Source organism: Monodelphis domestica, chromosome 5 (genome assembly GCF_027887165.1).
Source record: "Monodelphis domestica isolate mMonDom1 chromosome 5, mMonDom1.pri, whole genome shotgun sequence".
Classification (NCBI taxonomy): Eukaryota; Metazoa; Chordata; class Mammalia; order Didelphimorphia; family Didelphidae; genus Monodelphis; species Monodelphis domestica.
Window position 1 is genome coordinate 267,346,212 of NC_077231.1, and position 18,368 is coordinate 267,364,579.

The 18,368-nt window shown below is 36.5% G+C and overlaps 1 protein-coding gene across 1 annotated transcript in view; it reads right to left on the minus strand.

Moving 5' to 3' along the window:
* Positions 1-18,368, minus strand: part of MALRD1 (MAM and LDL receptor class A domain containing 1) — a 1,015,998-nt gene that overhangs the window by 919,849 nt on the left and 77,781 nt on the right. Inside the window, exons 6-7 of the mRNA XM_007504899.2 lie at positions 16,585-16,704; positions 13,236-13,382 (exon numbers count right to left, since the gene is read on the minus strand). Of these exons, the coding sequence (XP_007504961.2) occupies positions 13,236-13,382; positions 16,585-16,704 (267 nt within the window). The remainder of the gene's footprint in view (positions 1-13,235; positions 13,383-16,584; positions 16,705-18,368) is intronic.

Sequence of the window (18,368 nt, forward strand, 5' to 3'; positions counted from 1 at the left end):
CTTGAACAAGAGGACAAAATAGACATTGAAAGAGTTCATAGAATACCCTCTACATTGCTATCATGCAATACATATTTACATATTCCAAGTGAACTAAGGCATATATTGCACATGTAAAAAACTCATGAAGGAAATAAAGCAAAAAATGGTATGCTTCCATCTGTGTTTAGGCTCCAACAGTTCCTTCCATGACCTGCTATTTACATCCAAAATATAACCCCCAGGAATGTAATTGCATAATTAAAGAACTTCCGAGCTAAGGAGAAATTTTTATAAGAAGTCAAAAAGAGACAAATCAGATATCAAGGAGCACCAATTAGGACTACCTAAGATCTGGCAGCTTCCACATTAAAGGACCACAAGGCTTGGAATATGATATTCCAAAAGGCAAGAAAATTGGGTCCTCAACCAAGCATCACCTACACATCAAAACTAACTATATACTTCCAGGGGAAAGTATAGGCATTCAACAAAATAGAAGATTTCCAAGTATTTATAAAGAAAAGACCAGAACTAAGTGGAAAGTTTCATATCCAAACACAAAAATCAAGAGAAACATGAATAGGTAAATAAGAAAGAGAGGGGAAAGGGAGAAAAAATGTTTTTTTAAATTCAAACTTTCTCCTTTTAGGACTTCAATATGATCAAATTGTTTATATTAATATGTAGAAAAATATTATTTGTAACTCACAAAATTATATTCACTATTATAGTAATTAGAATAATCATTTACAGGTAGTGATTGGAGTAATAAGTAGTATAAGATGATGAGCAAAAAAAGAAAAAGGGAGGGGGAGTAGATGCCACCAAGAGAAACTTGAAGAAATAACATAAATAAGATAATCTGTATCACACAAAGAGGCACATGGGAAGGGGAGGGGAAGAATACTATTATAAGAAGAAGAGGAAGAAAGAAATAATAGGTGGTACTTAAACCTTACATTCAGTGAAATTAATTCTGAGAGGGAAGAACATCTAGATCCATGGGGGTATCAAATTCTATTTTACTCTACAGGGAAAGTGAGGAGGGAAAACTAAGGGGAGGAGTAGAGTGGGGAGTACAAAAAGGGAGGGAAAGATAGAGGGGAGAGAACTTAACAGACCCTAAAAAAAAAACAAGAAGAAGGGAACAAAAAGGGAGGTATGGATAGAGAATCTTAAAAATGGTGGGGAATGGGGGACTGGTTAAAAGCAAACTGCAGGTTTAAAAGGATATAGCAAAAGAAGAAAGGGCAGAACTAGGAGAGGATTTCAAAATGTTGGGGAATACACAAGTAGCAATAATAACTTTGAACAGGAATGGAATAAACACACTCATAAAATGAAAACAAATAGCAGAGTGTATTAGAAACCAAAATCCTTTCATATGTTGTCTACAAGAAACACACATGAGGTGGGTAGACACTCGCAGGGTTAGAATTAAAGGTTGGACCAAAATGTACTGGGCCTCAACTGAGAAAAAGAAGGCAGTAGTTGCAATCATGATATCTGACAAAGCCAAAGTAAAAATTGATCTGATTAAAAGAGATAGGGAAGGTAATTACATCCTGATAAAAGGCAATATAGACAATGAGGAAATATCAGTACTCAGCATGTATGCACCAAATGGTATGGTATCCAAATTTCTAGAGGAGAAAATAGTGGAGTTGAAGGAGGAAATAGATAGCAAAACAATACTAGTGGGATACCTGAACCTTCCTCTATCAGATCTAGATAAATCAAACCAAAAAAATAAGTAAGAAAGCTATAAGAGATGTGAATTAAATCTTAGAAAAATTAGAGTTAAAAGATATGTGAGAAAAATAAATAAGGACAAAAAGGGATACACCTTTTCAGCAGCACATGGTAACATTGGGTATATTCACAAAGATTGACCACGTACTAGGGCATAAAAACATGGCAAACAAGTGTAATAAAGCAGAAATAATAAATGTACACTTTGCAGATCATAATGCAATAAAAATACTAATTAGAAAGGGTACATGGAGAGCCAAATCAAAAGTTAATTGGAAATTGAACAATATGGTTCTCTAAAATCAATTAGTTAAAGAACAAATCATAGAAACAATTAATAATTTCATTGAAGAAAATGACAATGACGAGACATCCTTACAAAATCTATGGGATGTAGCCAAAGCAGTACACAGGGGGAAATTTATATCCCTGAGTTCAAATATTAACAAATTAGGGAGGGCAGAGGTCAATGAATTAGACATGCAAATCAAAAAAATGAAAGTGAACAAATTTAAAATCCCCAGATGAAAACTAAATTAGAGATCCTAAAAATTAAAGGAGAAATTAATAAAATCAAGAGTGAAAGAATTTTTAAATTAATGAATAAGACCAGAAGCTGGTATTTTGAAGAAAAAATAGACAAAGTACTGGTAAATCTAATAAAAAAGAAAGAAGAAAACCAAATCAACAGTATCAAAGATGAAAAGGGAGACATCACTTCTAATGAAGGGGAAATTAAGGCAATCATTAAAAACTCATATGACCAATTATATGGCAAAAAATATGGCAATTTGGGTGATATGGATGAATACTTACAAAAACATAAATTGCCTAGATTAACAGAAGTAATAGAATACTTAAATAATCCCATATCAGAAAAAGACATTGAACAAGCCATCCAAGAACTCCCTAAGAAAAAGATCCCCAGGACCAGATGGATTCACAAGGGAATTCTATCAAACATTCAAAGAACAGCTAACCCGAATACTATACAAACTATTTGACAGAATAAGCCAAGAAGGGGTTCTACCAAATTCTTTTTATGACACAAACACAGTACTGATTCCAAGACTAGGCTGGTCAAAAACAGAGAAAGAAAACTATACACCAATCTTCTTAATGAATCTTAAATAGAATATTAGCAAAAATCTCCAGCAAGTGATCACGAGGAGTAGTCACTATGATCAGGTGGGATTTATACCAGGAATGCAAAAATGGCTCAATATTAGGAAAACCATCCACATAATTGACCATATCAACAAGTAAAACAACAAAAATCACATGATTATCTCAGTGGATGCAGAAAAAGCCTTTGACAAAAGACAATACTCATTCCTATTGAAAGCACTAGAAAGTATAGGAATAGGAGAGTCTTTCCTAAAAATAACAAACAGTATATATCTAAAACCATCAGCAAGCAACATCTGCAATGGGGATACATTAGAAGTATCCCCAATAAGATCAGGAGTGAAACAAGGATGCCCATCATCACCTCTATTATTTTACATTGTAGTAGAAACACTAGCAGTAGCAATTAGAGAAAAAAAAGAAATTGAAGGTATTAAAATAGGCAATAAGGATACTAAACTATCACTCTTTGAGGGTGATATGATGGTCTACTTAAAGAATCCTAGAGAATCAACTAAAAAGCTAGTGGAAATAATCAACAACTTTAGCAAAGTTGCAGGATACAAAATAAACTCACATAAGTCATCCACATTTCTATATATCTCCAACACATTTCAGCAACAAGAATTAGAAAGAGAAATTCCATTTAAAATCACCCCAGACAATATAAAACACTTAGGAATTTATCTGCCAAGACAAATACAGGAACTATATGAAAAAAACTACAAAACACTTTCAACACAATTAAAACTAGATCTAAATAATTGGAAAAACTTTAATTGCTCATGGGTAGGACAAGCTACCATAATAAAAATGACAATCCTACCCAAACTTATTTAGTGCCATATCCATCGAACTAACAAGAAACTTTTTTAATGAATTAGAAAAAAATAACAAAGTTCATTAGGAAGAACAAAAGATCAAAGATATCCAGGGAAATAATGGGGGGGAAATGTGAAGGAAGGTGGCCTAGCAGTACCAGATCTCAAACTATAGTATAAAGCAGTGGTCATCAAAACAATATGGTACTGGATAAGAGACAGAAAAGAGGATCAGTGGAATATACTTGGGGTAAGTAAGCTCAGAAAGACAGTCTATGATAAACCCAAAGATTCCAGCTTTTTTGAAAAAATCCACTATTTGAGAAAACTGCTGGGAAAATTGAAAGACAATATGAGAGAGATTGGGTTTGGATCAACATCTCACACTCTACACCAAGATAAACTCAGAATGGGTGAATGACTTGAACATAAAGGAGGCAACTATAAGTAAATTATGTGAACACAGAATAGTATACTTGTCAGATCTTTGGGAAAGGAAATATTTTAAGACCAAGCAAGAGTTAGAAAAAATCACAAAATGTAAAATAAATAATTTTGATTAAATTAAACTAAAAAGGTTTTGTATAAACAAAACCAATGCAACCAAAATAAGAAGGGAAGCAACAAATTGGGGGGGTCTTCATAAAAAAACCTCTGACAAAGGTTTAATTACTCAAATTTATAAAGAGCTGAATCAATTGTTCAAGAAAATCATGCCATTTCCCAATTGATAAATGGGCAAGGGACATGAATAGGCAATTTTCAGATAAAGAAATCAAAACTATTAATAAACATATGAAAAAACGTTCTAAATCTCTTACAATCAGAGAAATTCAAATCAAAACAACTCTGAGGTACCATCTCTCACCTAGCAGATTGGCTAACATGGCAGCAAAGGAAAGTAATGAATGCTGGAGGGGATGTGGCAAAATTGGGACTTAATGCATTGCTGGTGGAGTTGTGAATTGATCCAACCATTCTGGAGAACAATTTGGAACTATACCCAAAAGGTCTGTCTGCTCTTTGATCCAGCCATAGCACTGCTGGTTTTATACCCCAAAGAAATAATAAGGAAAAATCTTGTATAAGAATATTCACAACTGGGATCTTTGTGGTGGCAAAAAATTGGAAAATAAGGGCATGCCCTCCGATTGGGGAATGGCTGAACAAACTGTGATATATTTTGATGATGGAATACTATTGTGCTCCAAGAAATAATAACCTGGAGGTTATTTGAACTGGAAGGACCTCAAGGAATTGATGCAGAATGAAAGGAGCAGAATCAGGAGAACATTGTACACAGAAATGGGATCAAATGTAATGGACTTCTCTATTAGAAACAATGCAATGATCCAGAACAATTTGGAGGGATTTATGAGAAAGAACGCTGTCCACATTCAGAGGAAAAACTGTTGGAACAGAAACACAGAAGAAAAACAACTGCTTGATCACATGGGTTGATAGGTATATGATTGTGTTAAGGGTAAATTTTGGGGTTGAGACTGAATATATTATTTATTGGTCACCAGGGATTTAAATTCTAAATCCCAATAAAATACTCAAGTCAGAATGGAATTTTATGGTGGTTTATTTACAATAGAAGAAAGAAATTAAGAGGAAGGCAAAAGAGGGAAAGGGGTAAAGATCTACTTCGTCCTGGCCTGTGCCTGGGGGAGTTCAGAGGTCTCTCAGTCAAGGGCCCTTCCCAGAAGATTAAATCTAGCTTGACTTCCAGCTAGGAGGCCTCCTCCAAGATGAGTGGCCTCCTTGGAGGCTGGAACCTTTAGAAGGGTCAAAGGAAAAGAAAGTCAGCCTTACATTCACCACATGGTTGCCTAAGGGAATCAGTCTCAGAACCCACACTTCAGAGCTCCTTCAAGTCAAGTTTTACCACCCAAAAGCCACAAAAAGCCCCTCTCACAGGAAGTGATGCAAAATATAAAGGCAGTTCTTTACATCACTTCCTGTGTCTCACATGTACCAATGGTGGCTTAAACTTGGCTTAGGAAAGCCCAGGGAGGTCAGTCAGTCCTCTCCGATTTGTTACTTGTTAGTACACGCAGGTCACAGACCATCTTCCCCCACACATAATGCTTAAGTGGGGGTGTATACATTCCTGGTTGCTAAAATTCTAGACTAAGCAGGGTGGAGTAAATCTAAAATTCACAATTGGGGATATAGACTCTAAATGATCACCCTAGTGCAAATATTAATAATATGGAAATAGGTTTTGATCAAGAACACATGTAAAACCCAGTGGAATTGTGCATTGGCTACAGGAGGAGGTAGGGTGAGGGGAGGGAAAGAACATGACTCTTGTAACCAAGGAAAAATATTACTAATTAAATAAAATTTTCAAAAAAGAAAATGACCATGAAAGATTGAAAAGGGAGAACAAAGGAAAAGGAGACTAATAATCAGTGTTAATGAAGAGCAAGGAATAGTGGGAAAATGTCTTCTCAAAAGTAATAACAGTAGTAAGACACTAACACAGATTTTTATCAAGTGGGAATAGAGCTGTTAGCCTGAGCTAGACTTTGGTACATAGACAGGGGAAGGAAAAGAAAATTAGGTGCTTAATACCTACACAGTTTGATCCACTAAAAACAATATAAGAATTCACAAAAGAAAAGCCAGGCCAACTTGAGACATTTATTCAGTCACCCTGCATGAAATCCAGGCAAATAAGTTTTCAGGAATAGATATTAGATAAAGAAAGTTTCTTTTACTGAAATGAAAGGAATAAAAGATGTAGAGTAATTCTGGCAAGTTGCAAAGTCTTTTATAGTAGAAGATACATTTTTTAAAAGTTGTAATGAAATATTAAAAATTACTTTAGGCAATTTGAATTACATTATCCTTTCAATTTCTTTGTCAACAAAGTCTACATAAAGTTTATGTTGAAGAATATTTTCAAAATAGAAATATAGTTCACTTCCATTTTAAAATCAAGAGGTGAGAACCAATGAAATTCCAGTCAAGCTGAGATGATAATTGTTTACAAAGACTAAAAAAATGCTCAATGGACACATACACACATGCATGTGTATGAAAGCAAAAAATAAACAAATGGATCTGATCATTGAATATAAAACTAAGAATAATACTGATTTTGAGAAAGTGTAAAGAAGGAAATGACATCCATTTACACAAATTCATAAAAAATGAGTGATCAGTTTTTAATTGAAGACAGATTTTGCATAAAAGTAATCAAATGTCCAGGGAGGTGAGAAGATGTGCCCATTTTCACAGAATTAATGAGGACACAAGCCCATGTCTTCAATCTCTAAGCTGAGTTTGTGCTTTCCATTACAATGCATATTAATTTCAATTAACAAATAGTTATTATGCACAGAATGATCTGTATATGTATATGCATTAGGGGCAGAGAGATGGAGGCTGAGAAACCATCATAGTCCTTACCCTTAAGGCTACATGATACCACAGTACCTAGAGTATTGGGCTTACTGTCAAGAAGACTTGGATTCAAATCCAGGCTCATAAATTTAATAGCTATGTAACCCTGAGGGAATTCTCTACCTCTGTATGCCTCGGTTGCATCATATGTAAAATGGAGATGATAATAATAGCTCCAACCTTCTAGGGTTATTGTGAGGATCATATCAGATAGTTGTAAAGTACTTAACACAGTGCCTAGCAAAGAGTAAGCTTTATAGAAATGTTAGCCATGATTAAGGGAGCTTTCTAAAACCTGATACACACATTCACAATGTAGTAGGTGGCACATTTTATTAGCAACAGAAAAGCAAAGTGCCTTAAGAAAATATGAGCATAAAAAGATCTCATCCAGCTGGGAAAATCAGGGAAAGCTTCATGGAAAAGGGAACCACTAACTTAGCCCTTGAAGGGATTGATTTAAGCAGTCAAAACATGAGGAGTTTTATTCCAGGTACACAGAAAATCCTAAACACTTACTTGGATGCTGGAGAGAGCAAGAAGAGATCAAACAACAATAAATAATCCTATTTGTCTTAACAAAGAAAGTGCATGAAGGGAACGGGGAGAAACTAGGTTATGACTAGCTATCTCTGGGTCTTGAAAGCCAGGTGAAAGAGTTTGTACTTTTCCCATAGGCTGTTGGGAGCCACCAAAATTCTGGAGCAGAGACGAATCAGACATTTTTCTAGAGAAGATGATTTTGGCAGCTGTGCTGTGACTTGAAGAATGGAGAAAAAGGAGCCTGGAGACTAATTAGAATGAAATAAGAGCCTAAATTAGGGCAATAGCTAAGGAAGTTAATGAAGGGGATGAGAAAGAAATTATAGATCTAGAACAGACAGGATTTAACAAGTGATTGAATGTAGTTGTCCAAGAAAAGGAAAACTGTGGGTAGAAGGTCAAAGAGAGCAGGAAATATGCAAAGAAACTACCACTGAGAAAGAAAACTCATGGTTCTAATGGAAAAGTCAAGTAGAGACAGAAAGTGGGACCAGGGTCCAGAGGAGTTTGAGCAGTCAGAACTTGAGGCTTAGCTCTACATAGGACTGATAAGAGAAGGTATGAGAATCAAGGAGTATTAAGTGAGTCAATCAATAAACATTTATTAAGCACCTACTATATGCCAGACATTGCTAAACATTAGATTAAGCATGAAGAGAGGACAAAAATTTGTGAGACTAGAAGGAAAACATAAACAAGAGGAAAAGACTGGGAACAAACATATGGACAGTTAATGACATTATATTTACATTTATTATTTCACTCAATCCTCACAATAACTCTGACTATGAGATAGATACTGGAGGTATAAAAATCTCCATTTTACAGAGAAGTAGACTCAGACTCAGAAAGGTTAAATAACTGGCCTAAGGTCACACATCTAGGCAGCATCAGCGACAAATACTGAACCAGGTCTTCCTAACTTTCACTTCAGCAGTCTATCTTCTATGCAATGTGCCCTCTAAAATAGGGAGAATAACAAATGAAAAATGTCACTGATGAGAGTAAAGGAAGAATCAAGAAAGAAAATATAGGCAAGAGGGTTCCATGCTATAAAAATTGCAAATAGAAAAAAGTGAAGAATTAAAATTAATTTAGATAAATTTAAGTTATAATGAACAATTCAGCATCTCTTGCTTTGGATGATACATAATAATCGGTAGCCTTCTGTTTTGCATAACATTCTCTCCTTTTTTTTACTTTTATTTGTCTGAGTAATATCAGCAAGGTTATATTTTGGTGGAAAATTCTAATATCCTGACAATTCCATAATTTAATTAGCCTCTCATACAAATTAATGATAGGCAAAATGCATTCAAAACAGAATTGAAATCCCAACTGATCTCCATCAGAAATAGTTTTAATTAAGGTCAGTTTGATTTTCCTATTGCTGTCCTTATTTTACAAAACAAGGTAACTGAGAAGAAAATCGCTACGCAATAAATACTATTTAACATTTTCCTTTAAGAAAGATGCTCAATTAATTCTCTTTACTAAAAACAAAACAGAGCCAAAACAAAACCCATTTATTTGTTTAATGAGAAATCTCTTTTCCCACATCAAAGCAAGCAAAAAGAAAGATATCTCTCTACAGAGTGTGACTGCTTTTTTCTGACATGTGATCTCCTAGTAATCACAGAGTAAAACACACTATCGATGTTTCAGTGAGGAGCATCATACTCTGGCTTCTCCCATCGATCAATCCATCTGTATTCTTACATCCTTGGCCCCAGGAGGCAGAACTAAGAAGTTGCAGAAAGGGAAAGTTCATCTTGAATAGAGGGAAAACTTACTAATAAGTAAAACTGCCTAAAAGTTGAATGGACTACCTCCAGGGGTCTTGGGCTCATTATCAGTTAAAATCTTTAAATACACCTCTTGTCAGAAATATCAGAGAAGGGATTCTTTCTCAGGCACAGGTTGGAAAGCAGGACCTCTGGTAGTCCCTCTGATTCTAGAATTCTGCAACTCTCTGATCTGTGATCCCATCAATCCAGATTCCTCCTCCTTTGCAGGCGATCCATACCTTTTGCTCCTATGTGATTATCACCCATTATTTCCATAAATCCTCTCATTTGAGTCTGATTTAGATTGACTCGAATATTCCAAAGGACTTTCTCTATTCCAGAGACTGTAAACTTTTTAGCATGATGGACCCTTTTGGCAGTGTGCTGAAGCCTATGGAGCACTTCTCAAAGTGTTTTTTTTTTATACATCGAATAAAATACATAGCATTGAAAAGAAAATCAATGGTGTTGACATATGAATATTCCTTCATTAAAAAATCCAATATAAATACAAACATGCCAAAATATTTTTTAAGTTTTTTGATCTTGGGTTAAAAATCTTAAACAGGCTAGATGATCATATCAATCCATTTTAAACGAGTATAAGTTTCTCTGAAGAGTTTTTAAAGTGTTCTGAGGTTCAGGTCTGGGTTACACAACACATTCTGTAAAAATACAAGCATTTGGAGGATTTAACCATTGATAGGGAATCTTCCTATTTGGACCCTGCAATGCCGAAAGGGCTGTGATTTCTGTCTCTCATTAAATATGAGTGGCAGGCACATTGTTGGATGAGAAGTTCTGAGGCTGCAATATTTCCTACTGAGTGAAGTACTTTTTAAAATGAACAGTTAATTAAGAAAGCCAGATCTTGAATTTCCTATACTCTTTAATTGGTTGTGATACAACAGTGGGAATATGGCTTGCTAGGTAATATCATTTGGAGAAACCTAATTATTCCCTCTTGGTGATTTCATTCAAGATACCCTTGATACATGCATAGAGGAGTTTTCTAAAGATTGTAGAGATAGGAAGTAGGAGAGAATAGCTATAGAGGTCTGTAGATATGAATGTGTTTCCATTTGTTTTTTTTAAAGTATCATCTGCAGAATTTTGCATTCTTTAGAATCTTCCCTGTCTTTGAGAAACCTTGAAAATGGATCCCGCCATACCTTCAGAATTGTATTTCTTCCAGCACAAAACTTATTTTCTATATATGTGGTTGGACTCAGCCTTTCTTCTTGATTTCATAACTTCTTAGGCATCATGATTACTTTGACAAATGTTACTCAGGTTACTAAGGCAGCCAGGTCCAAATGAAGATGTTCTACTATCACTGTCAATAGCAATATGCTCTGATACAATATACATTTCAGGTAAAACATAAAAACAAAATGCCTTGCCGATTTTAATAAATTGTTCAGGTTTAAAATGAAGGTGTTAGGGGCAGCTATGAAGGTCCTGGATTCAAATCTGGCCTCAGATACTTCTAGCTGTGTGACCCTGGGCAAGTCACCTAACCCCCATTGCCTAACCCTTACACTCTTCTGTCTTGGAACCAACACACAGCATTGATGCTAGGATAGAAGGTAAGGATTTTTGAAAAATAAATAAATAAAATTATGGTACTAAATATAAACTCCTCTTGGTTAAGGATTGCTTGATTCATCATATTTGTGTCCCCAGTTCCTAGCAGAGTACCTGGCATATAGTAGACAAAATGTTTTTGGTTGATTAATTTATGATAATAATAAAAATAATAACAATAGCAACCACCATCTTCAACAGCTTTATCTCTTATCTTTGTAATAGAATTAACACTTATCACCTTGATATTTAAGGTCTTCCTCAGTTTGAGTCTAACCTGGAAGAAGGTCTAACCCAGTGATGATGAACCTATGCCATGGGCACCAAAGATGGCATGCAAAGCACTCTCTGTGAACATGTGGCAGCCCTTCTCCCCCAGTTTGTTACTAGAAAGACAGAGAGAGTAGGACCAAGCTGCTCCCTGCCCCCTCTTCATTACACCTGATGACATTTTTTTCACTTCCTCCACCCTCGGTCCAGCAAGTGCATAGGGCATAAGATGGGTGGCTCATAGGTGGCAGAGCTAGAAAGGAACAAAGCCCTGGGGCCACTCTCCTCCCCCCTCTCTATACTAGATGAGGACATTCCTCACGTCAGCCACCTCTTTGGCCAACAGTCCAATGGGAGCACTTTCTCCCACCCTGGTAAGGGTTGGGGCAGGACATGCCTAGTACTTAAGGGGAGAGGCACAGCATCCTGGAGGGGGGTAGAGGCAGGGCCCAGCACTTCATCTCTAAAAGGTTCACCAACACTGGTCTAACCACATTTGTAAACTCTATTATCAGTAATGGGGAACCTTTTAGAGTTGGAATTCTGGGCCCCACCCCCAGACCAAGTGCTGTGCCCACCCCTTAGATATCAAGTGCTCCACCCTGTCCCCCCCCAGATCAAGTGCTGTGCTCCACTCCCCTGCCTCACACACCTTTCCCCTATCCCTTCCCCATACCCTTACTCTAGGCAGGGGAGAGAGGAAGCACTCCCATTGGGCTCTGGAGCATAGGGGTGGGTCATGTGAGAAATATCCTTAGGGCATGTAGATAGGGAGGGGAACAGATCTACCCCAAGTCTCTCTGGCTTTCTAGTAATGAACTCTGATGGGCAACTGCAGGTGTGCTCATAGAGAGGGTTCTGTGTACCCTTTTTGGCATGTGGTCTATAGGTTCACATCATGGCTCTATGTTCTAGCCAAACTAGACTACCAGCTGTCCTGCAATCCTTTTCCCCATTCTCCTCCTTCTAGGCTTTTATACAGTTATCCATCACATCTTGATATACTCTACCTCTAAACTATAGTAAAAGAAATGTCTTTCTATCAATTTCTAATAATTAGAAAGTGAATCTTCATTCAAATCCACTCCAAAGTTCCACTGTGGTACAAGGTTAATCTTGGGCTCTTAAAAGCTATGCCAATTGAAGAAAAATTCTAAATATCCAAAAGGGTTTCAACTACAAAGAATTTGGTACTTGTCAATCAAATTAGTCTAGTTTAGAGAAATATAACTCTAAAAGATTGGCCACTAGGTAATAAATTATTTTTGCCCATTGGTCCTAAAGACCACAAACCAAAACCATTAACTTCAGTTTAGAGCAAAGTTCTTAACATTCTTGTAAAATTTATTTCCTCAGTAGACTGGTGAAACTTGTGGACCCATTCTCAGGATCATGTTTTTTTTTAATTGATTTAAAAAGGCTCAATTTCAACATGAGGTTATTGAAAATAAAGATGTAATTTCCCTCCCATCCAAGTTTACAAAAATCTTTCCACATCCATTGATCTCCTTAAGTTTCCCTGGACACTAGATTAAGAACCAGATGTCAAACTTGGTATCCTCAGGCTGTAACTCTCATCAGATTAAAATGTAATTGAGAACTGTTTAACAAAATAAAATGAAAAATATGCAATGTTAATTTGTAGTTTTCTTAATCAATATCCAAATAGCAGAGATTCATTTTTATTTGATTTTGATTCCACTGGTTTAGAGGATTTGACCCTGTATCAGTAGAAGTGCCTTAACTGAAGAAATCACAGATCCTTAAAGTGTTCAAGATCTAGTTATGTTACCAGTCACAATTTATTTAATAGAAGAGTATTTTTTTTACTTATTTCAATTTATTTAGAACATTTCTATCAAAAGCATCAATGGTATTTTCAAATATTCCTGCAATTAAAAAAAAAAGCTCCTAGAACTAACACAAGACAGCATCTTTGTTTCCTTACCTTCAATATCACCACCATGATCCTTTGGAGGTGTTGATATAAAGCCCAGTTTCTCTCTTGCTTTTGTGCGCACCCAGGAAATTTCCGTGGCAGATTTTGCAGAACTCCATCCACATGTATCAAACTCAAATCCACAAAACTGACAAACTATAGAAGGGGGAGAAAAAAGCTCTTCTTTTTATAAGGGAACAACAAAGGGTCCTAATTCTCCCCCTGGATCAACTTGGGTAAACTACTTTGGTTCTGATTACTCAAAATTGTTTTAAAGGAACTTATTTTTACTTAAGTACCCATGTCAACAAGGAGCTACTTCTCCTCCTGGATCTCCTTCCTTTAACTCTCTCATGTTGTAGGTTGCCATCATCCTAAGAAGGATATCTTCTCTCCCCCATCCCCAGGTTCTGAGCTATCTAACCTTGAAGACCAGGAAGAGAGAAACTCATAGAAGTGGAAGCTCCAGAAAGGGAAGGAGCAACAACCCTGAGCCCTGCCTTCCAAGCAATTTTATTTTTAATAAATTAGACAAATCTTCACTGTATCTATCAAGGGTCCCCAAAACTCTATGAAGATGGGTAGGGGGAGAGAGAGGAAAGCAGACAAGGTAGTTGGTGGAGAGACAGAGAATATATGAAATGAACATGGGAATCAACAACCTTGCATATGTAGGTGATAACCAATGTGTATAACATGGAAGCCTGTTTTAATTCTAAACTATTTAAGATGGTGTTATCAATGTGAAAGACACTAGGGAACTAGTCTGGGGAGACTGAAAAACCATGCTTGGACATTTTTCTGTGTCCCACCACTTTATTGGGAGAAATCTTCTATTGGCTGCAAGTTATCAGTTTCTATACAAGGTCTGAGTCAGTATGGGCTAGAGGAATTTAATGCATTCCTCTTGGGGGGAGTAAAGTGAGTCTTCACTCATAATCCATAAATGGAGTAGGTGTAGGACCTCCTTTTCTCTACTCCAAGCCAAATTTCCCTCCTCTATGAGATCTGTGACTTCCCTCAGCTTCTTGGGTCTTCCCACTGTGGAACTTCCTTCTACTCAGGACTACTCAGGACATCTCACACTGTTGAGTTCTTTCTGGGTTCTCCTTTTTTGGGGTAATACCTAAGTCAGCTGTTCTTCATTCTCTTCCCTGATAAGTTTCTAAATTTCTAGCCTTCATCACTATGTTCCCACTAGGATAATTTTTCCTGTTTCCCCTACTTTTCAGCTCCCTTTTATATATTGTCTGATTATTTTAGAATCTAAGCTCCACGAATGCAGGAACTATCTTTTTTAAAATTTTTCCTTTAATTATATCCCCAGTGTTTAGCATGCTGCCTAGTACATAGTAAAAACTAAATGTATAGTACATAGTAAAGACTAAAGACACACTTTGTTGCCTTCCTGAGTCATTGGCATCATTTTGATTCATTCTTTTCCATGCTAAGTTCAAGTCTCTGATATGGCCATAAGAATTGAGAAGTCAAAGAATCCAACCCATACATTACACTCAGCCCAGCACTGTTGCTCTAGAAAGATAAAGCAATTATCTTTCAACAGTGACATTTGGATGCCATCCCAACAGAAGCTAGGCTATGATAAAGTCTTTGGCTGGAAAATTGGTGAAACCAAAGTTAGACAGCAACTGAGCTAAATGTGAATCTAATCCCCTTCCCCTACTCCTATGAGACTGAGATGTTATAGGAGGAATTATATCCCAAATGTGTTGGGAAAAATGTAAGTTTTTTCCAACTATATCTTAGAGGTAAATATCCCTTTATAAAAGCTAAGCTAATGTTAGGTGATTAAATTAAACAAGATAATAGCAAATGAGATGATATTTGTAAAAAAGTATTTAGCACAGTAGGTGCTATATAAATTTTTATTATCTTCCCTATATTAATAACCATACCCCTGAAATTGGGAATAAGGGATTAGTGAGAAAAGAGACATCTCTAAACTCTGGGTGGAGAAAACTTTGGGGTAAGCTGAATGATGGGCCTGGCCCTAAGCAAGTAGGAAAATGGTAAGCAAGGTAAGCTCCAAAAGCAAGGAATAGGTGACAGAAGGCCACTAAGGATGGTAGAAATGAATCCGACAGTCAACGCTTTTCTCTTTCCCAATATCTGTGCACCAATGAAATAATTGAGAATGGGAGCTTTCCCTCCTACTAGTCACTTCCCAAACTAAGGCTCACCCTAGGTTCTATGCCAGTTTGAATCCTTTTGATGGCCAAAGGAATGAAATGGTGGGAAGTTAGAATATAGAGGAAACAGGAAGAAAGTAGAAATCAGTCAACTCAAACTAGGAGAGGCCATTTAGATTGGGTTTTCCTCCCTTCTGCATCCCAGTTAATTATGCTACCTGCCTTTGACATGATACCAATCTTGACAGGAAGATATATAGGGGGGGAAAGGAGTACAAGTCTATCTTGTAATAGCAAAGCAGGGTAAACCCACCCCTCCTCACTCTCAGTTTTCCTATCTATTAAATGGAGTCATATCACCTTGCTGCAGGGAGTTAGAGTATGGATGTATTTCTATGTATTTTGTCAGTGGGAAAAGACTTGACCTATGATTTCAATGACAAAGGAATTTCCTCCAATTCTTCTGATGCACATAAGCAACTCAGAGGCTTTCATATGAACTCTGTGTCACAAACACTGCTGGCAGTCTCATAAAGCCTAGAGATGCCTTCTCAGAATAATGTGTCTAAACGTGTAAAGCAAAATGCATAACATTATAAAGAAATTGATTATATTGAAATATAGTCATTTTAAATGTCATAAATTGTCTAATTTCAATCTTAGATAACTTCCAGGGACAAGAAGAAATCAAATGAACTGCCCATGGTCCCACAGCCAAAATGGATCCAAAAAAGCAATGGAACCTGGGTCTGGAGATTTCAAAGTCAGCCTCTACTCTTCACTACACTGATGATGCTCCTGGCCATTATAAAAGATTTAATTTTAATAAAATCTTTTGAATTTTTAGAATCCAATCTATCAAACATTATCAAATGCCTACTATGTGCACTGTAGAATTTTGTTATATTATGTCAAAATCACTTTAATAAAATCTTTTTATCCTGAATGATATAGAGCTACCTTGACCTATTTATTAGGGCACTGACTCTCTAGCACCATAAGTGAGTTATCACTATCTAAATAGGAACTTTATCATCTTTAATATGGCCATTTTTTAAAGGTAGAAGAGAAGTTAACTAAAAAGCATTCCTATTGGTATGTGCAGAGCTTCATGAACTGGCAGCCTCCTGGCAAAGTAATGATTATATAATATTCACCAACAAAGCAGAGATGGGGGAGGGAGGCAGTCAACCCACTTTAACACTTACAACAGGATTTTTCATTTGCAGATTCAAGGTCAAAACTGCTTTCATAGTTGCATAGACTTGCATCCTGTTGGTGTGTCCAATCACAGGTATTCAATGTTTCTTGACATAGTGAGTTTTTACCTGTTAAAAGATTAGCAAGAAGTAAAATGTGATTACTATAAGCAAAGGCTCAGATTTTATTTTTCTTTAAGGAAAAAAAAAGGTTATCAAATCACCTGTCTCTCAAAACTGTTTAATGCGTATTTCCTTAAGCAAATCTCTTGGCCAGCTCAAGAAAAGAAACTAAACAGAGAGATATTCAGAGTCTACTCTGTGAGGGAATGAAATCAGATGGAAAAGCCAGATGGAACAATGGAAGGAGTTCTGGAATGGAATCAGAGGACCCAGATTCAAACCCTAGCCCAACTTCTAAGTTACTTTAGGCAAATTATTGACCATCCTCAACTCAGTAATAAAGGGATTGGACTAAATAACCTCTAAAATTGCTTCTATAATGCTATGACCACTGGGCCCTGATATCCACATTTACTCTGGCTCAGGTTGATTATAATAAGTATCTAAGAACAGTTTCACAAATGGGCTATACTAAATATCTATACCTGTCCAAAGAGAAAGGATGTTCATAGTTTTCTTTTTTGTTTTCTCTCCTTAATGATATACTCTCCTGGTTATGATTATTGGATTAACCTTCAAAAATTAATCCTAAGTAGGAGTAGGTAGGTAGCTCAGTGGATAGAAAGCCAGGCCTAAAGACAGGAGGTCTTAAGTTCAAATCTGACCTCTGCCACTTCCTCATTTTGTGACTCCAAGCAATCACTTAACCCAATTGCCTAGTTTTTCTAAGTTCTTGAAACTTTCTGCTCTTCTGCCTTAGAACCAATATTCAATACTGACTGTAAGACAAGAGTAGGTATTTTTTAAAATAAAATGAACCCCAATAGAAAATAGAATTTAGATCTAGAAAGAGACTTGGAGTTCATTTGGTCCAGTTTCCTCATTTTAGAGATCACAAGATCATAAAATAATCAGTCTTGAGCTGCAAGAGATATCAGAGGCAATAGAGTCCAACATCTACAATTTACAGGTGAGGAAACTGAGTCCCATAGAGGCCAAGCAACTTCCCAGAGTCAGAGATTACAAATGGCAGAGTTAGGATTCAAACTGAAGACCCTGGGGCTAAATTAGGGTCAAAGGGGGTTTAGGGTCTTGCAAAACATCAGAAGGCTGATGAGAGGCAGACTGAACCTGGATGCAAGCAAAGGATTTATGATTCTAAATCTAACATTCTTGACACTATTTTACTCCTCTCCATGAGGCTGACCTATTATTTCAACATTCATCCTTCATATAAAGTCTCTTTTTTTTTCCTTTAATACAAGTTTAACAACTTGATCATCTCCTAATATTATCTAACAAAGGACATGTTTTAATACTAGCTTTCCCCAGGAAAAGGAAGAAGTATTTTCAATAATGCCAAAGAAATCACCATGGTCCAATACACTCCAGGGTTTCCTTAGTCACATCACCCACAGGATTGTTTCCTTCCTCTGTGATCTTACTTTTCTGCATCATGAAATCATAATGCTGAGTGGTTTTTTTTTTTTAATATTCTCTCATTATCACTTCTATCTGTCTATTTCCTCTTTGCAGTTGCTACTCTACCCTGTCCATCAACTTAAGGCCTAATTCCCTCTGGAACAAGAAGATGAGCCCTGAAAAACTCTCAGAGCTTCCACTGACAATACTCAGACCAGGAACTGCAATGGTGCTAGCAACAAAAGTGG